This window comes from Tachysurus vachellii, chromosome 2, assembly GCF_030014155.1.
Source record: "Tachysurus vachellii isolate PV-2020 chromosome 2, HZAU_Pvac_v1, whole genome shotgun sequence".
Taxonomy (NCBI): Eukaryota; Metazoa; Chordata; class Actinopteri; order Siluriformes; family Bagridae; genus Tachysurus; species Tachysurus vachellii.
In genome coordinates this window covers 3,159,631-3,175,570 of record NC_083461.1, presented here as the reverse complement: position 1 = coordinate 3,175,570, position 15,940 = coordinate 3,159,631, and the positions used below count along the sequence as shown (strand labels likewise).

Genomic DNA, 15,940 nt, shown 5'->3' with positions numbered 1-15,940 from the left:
TGTTAGTGTGTTAGAGTGTGAGAGTGTGTGTGTGTGTGAGAGTGTGAGAGAGTGTCCAGGTGCGTGAGTATATAAGAGTGTGTCAGGGAGTACAAGAGTGTGTAGGAGAGTGTCAGGGTGTATGAGTGTGTGTGAGTGTGTAAGAGAGCGTGAGAGTTTGTAAAAGAGTGTGAGAGTATGTAAGAGTGTGTCAGGGTGTGTGAGAGTGTGTAAGAGTGTGTGTGTCAGGGTGTGTGAGAGTGTGGAAGAGAGTGTGTAAGAGAGTGTGAGAGTATGTACAGTAGGAGTGTAAGGGGAATGAAACACTTCAGGACAGTTAAGTGGTTCACTCTAACACTGTGTCATGCAGTGGTTTATTCCTATCTGAACAAACAGCACAGATTCCTCACCCAGAGAATGCTTGGTTTTGCTGATGCAGACGGTTTGGAGTTTGTACTCCTGATCACAATGGCGCTCATGAGCCTGGGTTTCCTCACCTTGTCCCACAGAGGGCGCTGCAGAGCTCTGTGTTCTCATAAGTGGAGCAAAAACCTGAGAGAGTAGTGGCCTTCTGTGACGAGGGGTGTTTACGAAGAAAACATCCTGTCCTGCTTTTTCTTTCTTATTAGCTTTGATTTCCGAGTGTCCGTTTCGAGACGGGGACCTCCCCCTTCTCAAGGTGGCGTTTTCCGGATCTGGTGTGAGCTCGCGGGACGTGGTAGGAGGAGAGAGCGAGTCTTGAGTCAGTAGCCAGTTTGGGATTTTAGGAGACGATCTAGGAGGTTTGAAGGATTCTGGGTGAGAATACGAGTCTACGGGGATATCCAGCAGAGGAGTGAAGGACACTCGGGTAGGTTCCTCCGTCTTATCTTGTGCCAGAGACGTGCGAAGACGCTGTAACTGCTCCAGCAGCCGATTCTGTCTCTCCACGTCCTCGGCTGCCTGGAGCTCGAATCCACCCTGCTGGTCTGAAACATACACATGCACACACACATATACGGTGAAGCAAGAGTCCAACAGATCACGCATGTATAATACTAATCTGATTCTTAGTCTCACCTGGTACAGGTGTGATGAGGTGGCGCTTGGGGGCGTGGCCTGCCTTGGGAGAGCGCAGAGGGGAAGATCGTCCTGCAAGAAAAAGCTGTAAGCTTGAGGGCTATTTTGCAACACAGAATCGTGTGAACACAACCGTGTTGACAAGCTGAGTATGAATCGGTACCGAGTCGGTATTTTATTACTTACGAGAGCGTGTCTTTAATATGTCGTAGGCTTCCTCCTCGAAGAGTTTGACCTGGTCGTTAAACTGCTGAAGATCCTCCTTAGGAACAAGCATTCTGAAATCAGCACAGGAGAAAGGAATATAAGCAGACGTCAGCTTTTCTGGTCTTAGAATATATTTCCTTAGAAGTGTTCACCTTTTGTTATGACACCAAAGATTCAAACTTTAGCTCTGTTATTTAGAGTAGAAAGTGTGTATGAGTGTGGTGTGTGTATGCGTGTGGTGTGTGTATGCGTGTGGTGTGTGTATGCGTGTGGTGTATGTTTGTATGTGTGGTGTGTATGCGTGTGGTGTGTGTATGCGTGTGGTATATGTTTGTATGTGTGGTGTGTATGCGTGTTGTGTGTGTATGCGTGTGGTGTTTGTGTGTGTGTGTGTGTGTGTGGTGTGTGTATGCATGTGTGGTGTGTGTGCGTGTGTGGTGTGTGTATGCGTGTGGTGTGTGTATGCGTGAGGTGTTTGTGTGTGTGGTGTCTATTCGTGTGGTGTGTGTATTCATGTGGTGTATGTGTGTATGCGTGTGGTGTGTGTATGCGTGAGGTGTTTGTGTGTGTGTGTGGTGTCTATGCGTGTGGTGCGTGTGTGTGTGTGTGTTACTCTATGTAATGTCAGTCCTGTACTCTATTCTCTTTATAGCAAACATTCCAACACTGTTTTCTTCACCTGATCTCCCTCAGTAACAGGAGTTTCTCCGGTCCATCCAGGATGCTCAGCAGGGGGCGCACTAGAGAATTCAACTCACGCTCCACTACATACTGAACAAACACACAAAGGAAACCTCAGACATACCAAAGGCTCTGATTGGCTAGTGGGCAACATCACACAGTGTTACCCGCTTGCAGATCTCCTTGAGCACGGCTACGTCTTCCTCCTCCAGCAGCTTCGTGGCCATTTCCTCCACTTGAGTGAGAACTTCCTCGGATGATGATTGGAGATCGGATGACCTGCTGCCCGTCGTACCTTCAGCAACAGACCATAATTTTAAGCAGGTTCATCAGGGAGAACTCTACTTTACCTGCAAAATTCCTTACAGCATCTTACCATAGGGGAGCTCAGCTCGGGATGGTGATTTGGAACGCTCCCTAGATGAGCTCCTCTTCCGAAACAGGCCGAGGAAGGTTTTGGAACGCTGCAAAGAGATCCCACCTTCTTCTCTTCCTTCCTTCTGCTTCTTTTGTTTCCTCTGTTCTTCTTCTGAATGTGTGTACGTGAGACAGGAAAGTAAGGGGTCAAATCGTGAACGGGTAGACAAAGTGTAAGTCTGCAGATAAATTCAAAGACCTGAGATGGTCATGTGACTTTGGGTCCTGCGGATGGGTGGACTAGGTCGGCTTAGTGCCATCAGGAGAGATGTTTTCCTCCCCTCTCTTCGGTCGACTCTTCCTCCTCCTCCTCCCCCTCCTCCTCCTCCTGCTCCTCCGTCGTTACGTATAGCCGAGTCCTGCAGGAGCTCCGTTGGGCCACGGCTCAGACTGGTCTCAGTGTGGAAGTCATTTTCAAGGAGGTCTGTGTGGAACTGGCCCTCTGAGAAGCTGGACCTGAGGGGCAGAGAGAGGGGCAGCGTGGCCTGGGACAGACCAGCCACAGAGCTGAGGGGGGTTCCAGAGGACAGAGAGGAGGCCGAGGAGGACGAATCCGACCCCCGTGACAAGGAACGGAACCCTTTACTGCCTCCTGAAAGATAATACATAAAGTCTCTGAAGTTGAACAGAATTATTTGTGAATGACGACGATTCAGTTCACAGTCAGGGTTCTTACGTTTATCACGCCAGCTGTACTCTGCCACTAGCTCCTGATAAACTGGGTATCTTCCTGTTTCCTGTCAATCAAACAAGATTCGACTGAATACATTTTTATTGATCTCACTTTGAATAAAAAAGCCGACGCTTACAGGATGTTCGTTGAGATCAAACTGTGAATCCTGGACAGTCTTTAGCATTTCAGTAACAGCTCTCAGGTCCAGTATCCAGGTGAGACACGTGTGGGACATTTAACAGTGTTTCAATAGAACACCATCATCAGGTCAGATCAGGTCAGAGCTCTAATGTGTGTATTAAACTGATAGATACAGTGTTAGCTGATCCCTTAAAACACAACACCTGAACCTACAGCATGGTAAATATGGCATGAGGTACCTGGCAAACACACACACACACACACACACGAACACACATACACACACAGTCATGAGTACAGTACACTCACAAATTAGATGCTGCTTTGCCTTATAACCTTTAGCATATTTCGTGTGTGTGTGTGTGTGTGTATTTGTGTATATATGTGTGTATATATGTGTGTGTATATGTGTGTGTATATGTGTGTGTGTGTATATATTCATTCATTCATTCATTCATCTTCTACCGCTTATCTGAACTACCTCGGGTCACGGGGAGCCTGTGCCTATCTCAGGCGTCATTGGGCATCAAGGCAGGATACACCCTGGATGGAGTGCCAACCCATCGCAGGGCACACACACACACACACTCTCATTCACTCACGCAATCAACCTACCATGCATGTCTTTGGACCGGGGGAGGAAACCGGAGTACCCGGAGGAAACCCCCGAGGCACGGGGAGAACATGCAAACTCCACACACACAAGGTGGAGGCGGGAATCGAACCCCGACCCTGGAGGTGTGAGGCGAACGTGCTAACCACTAAGCCACCGTGCCCCCGTGTGTATATATGTGTGTGTGTATATGTGTGTGTATATATGTGTGTGTGTATATGTGTGTGTATATGTGTGTGTATATATGTGTGTATATATGTGTGTGTATATGTGTGTGTATATGTGTGTGTATATGTGTGTATATATGTGTGTATATATGTGTGTGTATATGTGTGTGTATATGTGTGTGTATATGTGTGTGTATATGTGCGTGTGTGTTTTCACCTTGATAGTCAGTGTGAGGTGACGTTGTCCCTTCAGGACTTCCACGGCTCTACTATGCGAGATATCCTCAAATCTCACCCCATTGGCTGACAGGATCTGGTCCCCCATCTTAATCCCTCCTTGCTCAGCCAATCCTCCTGGATCCAGCCTGCATATGCTCACACACACACACACACACACACACACACACGCACACATACACACAAATATAGAAATTACATATAGAATCATAATAGAAATAGAAATATTGTGTTTTTTATCCACACTCCAGAGCTGCTCAGTCTCAGACATAGTGACTCACTGTCAGACAGACAGACAGAAAAATAAATAGACAGACAGATAGACAGACAGAGGTTCTCACTTAGAAACATAGATGCCCAAGCCGTACTCTCTTCCTCCGCGGATGTTGAGGCCGAGGCAGGGCTGAGAGAGAGACGTGTTCAGGTGAACTGTACGACACAGAGCACCGTCTGTGCGCCTGTCTGATAGAGACACGTCCCCCTCCTCCACCACCATCCTGCGGTGGATCAGATCGACCCTACACACACATTTAAATAAATGAACTTTTTTTTAATAATCTTATACTTTTTGCTTGTTCATTGCCCAGTGTTTCTGTTATTCATGTGTAAACTACAGCCAGGTTCCATCTTCTTCATCCTACAGTAAGTGACTGTTAGAACTGTGTGAACAGCGTTACAGTTTCTGTCTCTCTGTGCTGAAGTGTGTGTCCCTGGATAACTCCAGCCTGTGAGAAGTAAGTAAGAATGTACAGTAAGTAAGAACTGGTGAGTGTTGTTTACCAGGTAGTCTTCTCATTGGTGTATCTGATCCCAGGGACCCGCCCCACTCTCTGGAGGACCAATCGGAGGCGACGGTGGCCGGTCAGCACTTTCACAGCACTGCTCATGCTGATGTTCTCCAGACTGACACCGTTCACCTCCAGGAGCTTATCCCCAACACATAGACCTGCCTGCTCTACACATACAGTACATACACACAGTGCTCTCTCTTTATAGTGCTAAACATCTCATTTTAACACACACACACGCACACACACACACCTGCAGCACTGTTGGACTCCACTTTGCTGATAAAGATGTTGAGGCCGTGCTCGGCTCCTCCACGAACGCTGAAGCCTAAATGACCATCTTCTGTCTGATCCACTGTTACCGTCATTGTCTCACCATGCAGATCACCTGCAACACACAAACACACAGCAAAGCTCTGGTTTCTGATTGCACACAAAATTATCACAGTCTCACACAGACACACACAAACACACAGACAGCCTCACCCTCTATGATTGTGTTTCCACCAGCTGGTCTTTGTGTTGGAGACAGAGATCTGTTCCTGTTGTGACCCTGGTTTGGGGTTGTGGGTCGTTGTGGTCTCTCCATCATGTGTGTGTGTGTGTGTGTAAGGGTCAGCAAGATGTTCTGTGGTAATCCAACCTCATTTCCACTTTCTGTCTTCTCAAAGAATCACAGAAATCTGTCCACAGTCATTTATTTATCGAATCAAAACTTAAACACTGGACTGTTGATTGGACATTCTTTCTGTGGTGAGAGAGAGAGAGAGAGAGAGAGTTTACTATTACTCGTGTAGGTTACTGTTGTTCATTCACTCATTCATTTTCTACCGCTTATCCGAACTACCTCGGGTCACGGGGAGCCTGTGCCTATCTCAGGCGTCATTGGGCATCAAAGCAGGATACACCCTGGACGGAGTGCCAACCCAGGGCACACACACACTCTCATTCACTCACACAATCACACACTACGGACAATTTTCCAGAGATGCCAATCAACCTACCATGCATGTCTTTGGACCGGGGGAGGAAACCGGAGTACCCGGAGGAAACCCCCGAGGCACGGGGAGAACATGCAAACTCCACACACACAAGGAGGAAGCGGGAATCGAACCCCCAACCCTGGAGGTGTGAGGAGAACGTGCTAACCACTAAGCCACCGTGCCTCCCCTGGTTACTGTTGTTATTATCACTTATTTATTTTATGCTATATAGTGTCAGCAGGAGCTAAATTTTACAGCCCAAAGATCAACAGTGTCCACAAGTATGACTGTGTATACAAAGCAAGCCAGGAATTCATCAGTGAAGAAGAGTTTTGGACAAAACTCAAAACTTAGGAAGAAAGTGTGCATGTGGTAGCCTAGTGGTTAAGGTGTTGGGCTACCAACCGAAAGGTTGTGAGTTTGATCCCAGGTCCACCAAGCTGCCACTGTTGGGCCCCTGAGCAAGGCCCTTAACGCTCAATGGCTCAGCTGTATAAAAAAAAAATGAGATAATGTAAGTCGCTGTGGATAAGTGCATCTGCCAAATGCCGTAAATGTAAAGAATCGTTTCCAAAGACGTGTCATGATATCACTGGTAACGGGTGGTAATTTCTGCTGAATCATCGTTTACATTATTCCCAACAGTACGTTGCGTTTATGGACGGAAAACCACCACGAAAGCGTACAAATTGGACTATCTGGTTCTGACTGTCAAACATCTGTGAAGATTTGGGTGGCCGTATCTTGGTATACTGTTGGCCCCATCATCAGCCTACATGGTTGTGTGTCACTATGGTCCAAATGTTGTTTCCAAATAATTATGCCATTTGTCAAGATAATGTGGCCAGACAAACAGAAGAAACAGTATCGGTCTGAGGAGCATCAGTATGAACTTCTGCCCTGACCAGCTCAATCACGTGACCTGAATATCACCAAACTAACGTGTGACGTTTTGGAGAGAAGGATGAGAAGCCTCATTAAACACAAATGGTGGTCCAACACCTTATTAATAAACAGATATTAGATATGTCACTGTTCACATTACTCTGTCCAACTACTGTACGTGATCAGGCGTTCAGAGCCATGTGGCATGACGTCATAACACTCTGGGCGGGGCTTCACGTTTACACGCTTTTATGTTTATGTATTTTTCTAAGGATATTTTTATTATGTCAGTTCAAGTAAACACATATTATAGATGTCTTTTTTTTAATCCTACAAATATTTGACGTCACGTGCGGTATCTATTGCGCCTTAATGACTTCCGGTCTGGTGTTTTTTTCCTCTCGCGCGGATAAAAAAAGATGTTAAATATGTTTATTAAAACGCACAATAACGTTTGTCAGACTTGTATATATTTAATAAATAGATAAATAAATAAATAAAGTTATAATTAATAGTTAAGTTACAAGACGTATAAAGAAAAGACGCTGTCAGAGGTTGCTAGGCAACAAGTGAGCGGCTAAGCTAGTCTTCACCTGTGTTGCTAGGCAACAAGTGAGCGGCTAAGCTAGTCTTCACCTGTGTTGCTATTAAATGAAAGAAACTGAATAAATAAACCTAATAAATCGTCGTTTGTAAAACAACAACAAATAATACAAACACAGCTAAAATTAAGTTACTAATTCCTTTTTGAAACTTTTGCGTTCCTGTTTGTTTTTTTACCTCAGACAAATGACTCCTCATTCATTCCAACAGCAGGTCCTAAGCCCCGACCTCCATCGCTGATTGGTCGGTACGTGTGCGGTATAGGGCTGCTATTGGACGAAATAGTGTCAATCATCTTGGCCGTATTTTCGTACCAGGTTAAGGCATTAATTTAGGTTTAATGAAATAAAAAAAATAAAAGGCACAACAGTAATGAATTTAGTCAATCAGTATTTATTTTATCAAATAAATACGCTATATGCAGTTGTATCAACTGAACGATTCTTAACTGCTTTACATGTAATTACTATGTCTGAGCTAATTATTGGTCCAGATTAGTGTTTTTTATTGTGTGGTGGTTTATTTCTTTTTATACAGACATTAATTAGTATCACAACACAACTCACGTTAAAAACAAAGCTTCCGATCATTCATATGTAATGACTAATGACATAACAATTCATTTATACTATTCAATATTCAATAGTATTACTATTAGTACTATTATTATTATGAATATTATTACTAGTTATTATAACTATTTTTCTTCTTCTTCTTCTTCTTCTTCTTCTTATTATTATTATTATTATTATTATGAATATTAATACACTATTATTATTACTATGATTACTATTACTAATACTATTACTATTTTTATTATTATTAATAATATTAATATACTATTATTATTACTATTAGTACTATTACTAATACTATTACTATTTTTATTATTATTACTAATATTAATATACTATTATTATTACTATTAGTACTATTACTAATACTGTTTAATACTAATGTAATGACATCACAATTCATAATTAGTATAACAACACAACTCAGGATAAAACCAAAGCTTCTGATCATTCATATGTAATGACTAACTAATGACATAAAAATTCATTAATACTGTCCAATATTCAATATTATTATTATTATTATTATTATTATTATTATTATTATTATTATTATTATTATTATTATTAATATACTATTACTATTATTATTACTATTATTACTAATACTAATACTATTATTATTAATATCATTATTAATATGAATATCTATTATTATTACTACTATTATTATTATTACTATTACTATTTAATACTAATGTAAAGACATCACATTAATTAGTATCACAACACAATTCACGATAAAAACAAAGCTTCTGATCATTCATATGTAATGACATTAAACATAAATGTGCTTTCTGATTACGGGATATAAATGAAATTGTGTTTTTTATTAAAGTGCTTAAAGTGTATGAATCAAGTAGTGAAAAAACAAAACAGTACATAAAAAACTTGTATAGGATTTACACTTGAGATGCTGTATAAAACCAGCCAATCATAAGAATATTACTGATTTAGTGCTAATTATATATTGTATAATTGGATCACGGTGTGTTGCTGTGTTTGATGTTGGCTTTGTGAGTGTAAGGCATCAAAACTGCTCGCTCCTGTGAGAGTTTAGAGTCAGTCTGTCATTAATACACTTCTGAAACCTACAGCATCATTACAGAGACACACTGCAATACAACAATAACACAACAAGACCAAACATAGTGATATAATCATAGTGTATATGAGTACTAAAGAACACAGACTGTCATTATTTTTGTAGAGTCATGACATAAAATCAACATAAAGTCCATTTCAGTTACAGGCTGTAACACTTTAAGGTGAGGGGAAAAAAAGAAAAAAGACCAAAAAGGCCGTAGAACTAACTCAAGATCAGTGCTGATGGCTTTAGTTAGCTTTTTGCACCTTCTTTACTGCCTGTAGCACTGATCTGAGATCAGCTTTATCTCCAAACTCTTTCTCCTGATGCTCCATTAAAATACCCTGCAAATAAATACACAGGATAAACAAATACATCGTAAAAATATGTAAATGATTTATATCTTTATATGAATCATTTTAAATGATTTATATCTTTATATAATGATTTATATCACTAAACTGAAAAAGTAAACAAAGAGAAGAGATATAGAACATCACCTGATTATCTGGACCAATCACATAAATGCCTCCAAGTATAAACCCCTCCCCTTTCATGTTACCATGGTAACCTTTTCTCCAGGCACGCAGGATGTTCTTCCACACGTTAATACGTGCCAAGCCCAGATGCCTAATTTTTCTCTGACTGGGACTGTAAAAAAATTGCTGCAACAAACAGTAAAATAAATTATTTATAGAACAAATAAATCTCATTGTGATTTGGTCAGAAATTTGTCTTCATTCAAAGTGAGTCATTCTAAATGAATCATGAGTCAATTGGCATTTTCAGTCAGTATTCTCTATTCTTACTCGTTCAGGCCGAACTGTAGTAACTAATCCATGTGGCAACTAAATAATAAACAACTCTATTCAGTAGGAAAAAATTCTCTATCTGAACGATACAGAACGAAACAAGGCCTCTGTTATGAAATAGAAGTAGAATCTCAGACCTTCTCATCCAGAAAGATTTCTCCGCTGAAGTAGGGTCTGAAGTTGTGTATCTCTGTGGTGACGTTCTCCTTCACCACGGCGTACAGAGGAACGCCGAGATCATCCAGCTGAGGCTTCAGAGAGGACAGCTCAGAAGCTTCCTGTTATTACACACACACACACACACACACACACACACACACACACACAACGAATAAGGAATGTTACAGTTTTCAGGACGACCTATCAGAGTTTACATTAACACAACACAAAGATACACACACACTCAAACACACACACTCATACCTCTCTGCACAAGGATCATCCCGGTCGTCTGACAGCCATGATTACGGCTCCACTTTTCTCCCAGAGTGTAAGCGCTTTGAAGCTCTTCTCCTCTGGGTCTCACAACACAAACACAAACAAACACCTCAACTAACTGAAGAAAAAAAATCCTGTTGTGTATCATTGGAAAAAAATTAATAATCCTCTAAAATCTAACTAAGGAAAAGTTTCCAAGGTCCATAGATGGGAAAATATTTATTATTAAATGTTTTGTGGATTAACAAAAGCTAAAAGTATTTCATTTGATCTTTTTTCCATCCAGATCTAACTCTAATGAAGCACTTTAATGCTAATTAACTCATTCTGTCTACAGTATAAGTTTTATATCTTGAGGTATAATTATTTATTAATGAATCCGATTCATCTTGATAGCTTTTCAAAAAAAAAATAAAATCTGAATCATTTCTGGGGATTTTTTTTAATTCGTTTTTCCCTTTTATTTTTCTTTGATTTTGCATTTCTGTTAAGTATGAAGTGAAGTTCCTGTGTGTGTGTGTAAGTGTGTGTGTGTGTGTGTGTGTGTGTGTGTGTGTGTGTGTGTGTGTGTGTGTGTGTGTTTCACCCCCTGCGGTGGTCCTCAGCTCGGCACTGGCGAGTGTGTTCAGTGAGATGGGCTGTTGTTTGGTCAGGAACAGGTCCGTGTTGAGCATAAGGACAAAGGCGGTGATCAGAGCCACAACCAGCAGCCACACGTCCACATTAAACCCTGCTATAGTCACATACACTACATACAAGCCCCAAAAAAACAAAAAATGTTTGTCAACAAAAATAATTCTTCATGATCCTACACTATGTCCCACAACCGGGAGACCTACAACTATTAAATAAATTAAATAATACAGTATTATTATTATTATTATTATTATTATTATTATTATTATTATTATTATTATTATTATTATTATAGATGTTTTGTTTAATTCTTGATTCTGATTGGTCGTCTCTAATAGTAGTCCGGCTACAAATCACAGGTTTATATTAACACGCTGGTTCTACTTTATTGTTTCCATAGTAACAGTCCCTCAAGGATGGATTTCTTCTTTTTTTTCCCTTGTCACTGTTGCAGCAAAAAATGCCTGATTTTGCAGCAAACTGGTGAAATCACAAGCAGAAGTGGAATTTGGCTGAACACGAGTTGTGATGTCACGCCAGACGTCTCAGAACAAATCTACAGAAAATTAAAAAAATCTCAAGATCCTCCAAGTTCAGGATGGACCGAAGGACTCCACTGCACATAAACATAGATTCTTTATGGAAGAAGACTCCAATGTGAGAAGTAAAGCTGGGACCTTTTTTTTTTGTCCTTTTTAGCTTGTGTTGAGAGACAGAGTGTTTATAAGTGTAATATAATATAATACATGTAAGTGATAACTTGTAAATGTTCCACAAGACTGAATATAATAAAAAAAATTAAAGGAACTAATAATAGTATTAACTGTAATACTCACTTTTTGCTGCAGTCGAATTCACACTCTGGAGTTAAAGGTTTTGGGAGTTTTTGTCACGTCTCATAGCTACAAGTTCATGTCTCATCTCTCGCAGTCGCATCTGAGTTAAAAACCACTACAGCTCATTTGCATAAGGATGAAATCGACCAATCAGGAGCTGTGTCGTGGGCAGGGTTAAAGTGGTACTGTATAACAATTCGAATGTCTGACTTATTTATTTAGTTTGCAGCAGAACTACGAGGCTTATGTAGCTAATAATATAAAGGAAACTCATCACACACTCACCTCAAAACTTGTCTCAGTAACACAACTTAAACATCTCTTGTCTTCTCCTTTCTTTAAAGATTAGATTCTCTCTATGAGAACAAAGAGTAAACCCTAAACACACACACACACACACACACACAATGCTGGAGCTGGAGTCACTGTGAGGAAATAACTGAAGGTATTTAGAGCAAGGGTTTGTTTGTTTGTGTGTGTGTGTGTGTGTGTGTGTGTGTGTGTGTGTGTGTGTGTGTGTGTGTGAGTGTGTGAGAGAGAAAGTAAGCAACAATTGAGAAAGAACATGTTGGAATCTTCTGGTGTCTTTTTGTACTTTATTATGTTGTCATTCAGGGCTTTCATTTGCATAAGGCTGAAATCGACCAATCAGGAGCTGTGTCGTGGACAGGTTATACATTTACATTTACATTTACATTGTTGTAGTAGTAGTAGTAGTAGCCTTTATTGTCACTGGTCACAGGTAACCAGCGAAATTAGCCATCAACCTGCCCATACATACAATACATACAATATGTCAAGGGGGGGACAGGACAGGAAGACAGGGGATTGAAAAGAAATACAGCATAACATGAGGGAAGGGAGGAGAAAAAAACAACAACAACCCCCAGACTATGCTCCGGTGGGGAGTACAGTGTGGGAACAGGAAAAAAACACCTCAGCAACATAAGCACATAAACAGTTCGCCATAAACACACGACTTGCAACAGGGGAGGGGTGTTGGGGGGTGGAGGTAATCCAGCACAGGCAAGCAGCCATCAGGTCCTGCAGCCTTTATCTTCGGCGCTGGTCACAGACCCGTTTGTCAGACTGGCGGTACAAAGCGGCGAAGGCGTGGGATGGGGGTGGGGGGTGAGTGCCTATATGTGTGTGTGTGTGTGTGTGTGTATGTATGTAAAAGTGTAGGCCTGGAGAGTCGTTGCTCCTGGCATCCAAATCTTGGTGCCTCAGTCTGCAAGATTGTCATAGCGATACACAGCAAATGGAGACAACCTCGATTAGGTCCCAAAGAGAGTCAACAATCAGCAGGTTTCTGTAGAAGTGGGGAAAGGAACGTAAGAGAGTCTCGCTGCAGTGCTCTGCTGGGGAAGTTGTTGTTCCAACAGCGGCCTTGGCCGAGGCCAGTGCTGGTTGAGGTGGAGCCGAAAGCAGATAAGATTGGGAGTGTTTGGTCTTGGGGCGAGTAGACGCATTCCAATTTACACAACTACTCTCTTAGTCCATTCTGGTCTCCATATCGATCTATTTTTCAGCATTTGGTAGACGCCCTTATCCAGTGCGACGTACAAAAGTGCATAAGACTCTATTATTGGATACATTAACTCTGTTATGATGACGGTATAATGTATTGTGTGTTGTGTGTAGAGTCTTAAGCACTTTTGTACGTCGCTCTGGATAAGGGTGTGTAAGGGTGAGTGTGTATTCTCACACTACTCACCTGTTTCTGATTGATTTATTAACTTGCCTATTTGTTTCCTGTTCCTATTTATTTATTTATTGAATTTCGCTTCACGGAGTCCTCTTCTTTTTAGTGTTTGTCTCTGCCATGTCAGTTTCCTAGTTTTTGTGATTTTTCTGTGTTAATAAATCATATTTCTGTTATCCGTGCATTTGGGCCTGGTTTTATCCATTAAGACACCTGCTTCTGACAGTAGTTAGTAGTAGTATTAATAGTTATTAGTTAGTTAGAAACATCCTATCTGTATCTGATTTACACTGGTTGACCGGCGCTGTTTCTGTTTATTGTCTTTTGCGTATTGTATTTTTTGTACTTTTTGTATTGTCTTGTAACTTTTTGTCTTGTTTGTCTTGTCCTGCACTGTTTGTACCAGGTTGCACAGTTGCACCATATGTGGCTAAGACTAACTTACTAAGTCCTTATAGCTCTGTCTTTGTTTTATGTAGCCCTGATCCTGGAGAAACGTTGTCTCATTTCACTGTGTACTGTAACAGCTACAGTATATATGGTTGTAATGACAATAAAACTTGACTTGACTTGAGAAGCTAGTTCATGCTTTCATGACCTCTAGACTGGACTATTGTAATGCATTACTAGGTGGTTGTCCTGCATCTTTAATAAATAGGCTACAGTTAGTCCAAAATGCAGCTGCCAGAGTTCTCACTAGGACAAGAAAGTATGACCATATAACCCCAATTTTATCATCTCTACACTGGCTACCTGTTAAGTTTAGAATTGATTACAAACTGCTGCTACTTACGTACAAGGCTCTTAATGGTTTAGCTCCCATGTATCTAACTAGTCTTCTAACACGTTACAATCCTTCACACTCTCTGAGATCACAAAACTCAGGACTTCTGGTAGTTCACAGAATATCTAAGTCTACTAAAGGCGGTAGAGCATTTTCTTATTTAGCTCCCAAACTTTGGAAGTCTTCCTGATAGTGTTCGGGGCTCATCTCTTTAAAAACTCATCTCTTTAGTCAGGAGTACACATAATACATCCCATAATACTGTGTACTATTATATCAGACTTGCACATTTTATGAACAGCAGATATGTTAATCCCTCTCCACTGCTTCTCTCTTTCTACCCATCCCGAGGCATCCAGAAATTTTACCAGCTCCAGTTGTGTTCTGTATCATGAAGATTTTGGACCCTCATTGAGATGAGACAAACCATGTGAGGATCCTGAGGCATCTAGAGATGTTCCAGCTCCAGTTGGACTCTGCTTCATGAAATATACATACTTCAGACATACTAATAGGAGATGCCAACTACATGTGGTCTTTAAGAACAACATCCTCATTAATACACAATTGTCAGACTGTACATTTATATTCACACCCTCCAGTGTCATCCAAATGAGGATGAGGTTCTCTTTTCTCTTTCGTCTGGTTCCTCTTTAGGTTTCTTCCTCTTCCATCTAAGAGTTTTTCCTCCCAACAGTCACCTCAGACTTGTTCATTATGGGTAAATACAAACACCAAGGGCGTCGAATTAGGTAGGGACGGTAGGGACATGTCCCTAACAATATCCAGGGAACACTCAATTGTCCCTAGCAATAATTCGACCAAGCCTATATATATATATATATATATATATATATATATATATATATATATATATATATATACACTGTATATATTTATACATAACCACTGATGTCCATCTGTGTCTTGTGCTTTTTTACTTATTTCATTTAACATTTATCCAGGAATCATTAAATAAGATTCATTCATTCATTCATCTTCTACCACTTATCCGAACTACCTCGGCTCACGGGGAACCTGTGCCTATCTCAGGCATCATCGGGCATCAAGGCAGGATACACCCTGGACGGAGTGCCAACCCATCGCAGGGCACACACATTCACTCACGCAATCACATTCCAGAGATGCCAATCAACCTACCATGCATTTCTTTGGACCGGGGGAGGAAACCGGAGTACCCGGAGGAAACCCCCGAGGCACGGGGAGAACATGCAAACTCCACACACACAAGGCGGAGGCGGGAATCGAACCCCCAACCCTGGAGGTGTGAGGCGAACGTGCTAACCACTAAGCCACCGTGCCCCCCATTAAATAAGATGAAAAATATATTCTGTAAAAAACACAAGCGGTTAACAGATCTACCCCCTGCAATGAATCCCGCCTTTGTAACTCACCTCTCTAAAATGATTGGCCTTTGACTTTTTTGAGTCCTGCCTCTCTAACCCACGTCGCTGTTTGATTGGCTTTGTCTTTCTCGCTAATGTGTTGAGGTCGGAGGCTGCAGCTACAGTATATTCCGTTGTATGAAGCAATATGCAACGTGATTATGCAGGTTACCGGTATGTGAGTAAGAAAGTATTCTTATAACAACAGTTTTATGCACAGAATACAGA

At 41.2% G+C, this 15,940-nt stretch overlaps 1 protein-coding gene and 1 pseudogene across 1 annotated transcript in view; both read right to left on the bottom strand.

The window, feature by feature from the left end:
- Positions 1–5,577, bottom strand: part of pdzd7b (PDZ domain containing 7b) — a 6,687-nt gene extending 1,110 nt beyond the window's left edge. The window contains exons 1-13 of the mRNA XM_060893825.1: positions 5,449–5,577; positions 5,216–5,350; positions 4,955–5,129; positions 4,516–4,692; positions 4,155–4,302; positions 3,020–3,080; positions 2,543–2,935; positions 2,303–2,455; positions 2,094–2,221; positions 1,925–2,016; positions 1,225–1,316; positions 1,039–1,110; positions 390–947 (exon numbers count right to left, since the gene is read on the bottom strand). Of these exons, the coding sequence (XP_060749808.1) occupies positions 390–947; positions 1,039–1,110; positions 1,225–1,316; positions 1,925–2,016; positions 2,094–2,221; positions 2,303–2,455; positions 2,543–2,935; positions 3,020–3,080; positions 4,155–4,302; positions 4,516–4,692; positions 4,955–5,129; positions 5,216–5,350; positions 5,449–5,554 (2,290 nt within the window). The 5' untranslated portion in view covers positions 5,555–5,577. The remainder of the gene's footprint in view (positions 1–389; positions 948–1,038; positions 1,111–1,224; positions 1,317–1,924; positions 2,017–2,093; positions 2,222–2,302; positions 2,456–2,542; positions 2,936–3,019; positions 3,081–4,154; positions 4,303–4,515; positions 4,693–4,954; positions 5,130–5,215; positions 5,351–5,448) is intronic.
- A 3,242-nt stretch (positions 5,578–8,819) lies between these two features.
- LOC132862019 (peroxiredoxin-like 2A) lies at positions 8,820–12,231 on the bottom strand (annotated as a pseudogene).
- Positions 12,232–15,940: the final 3,709 nt, after the last annotated feature.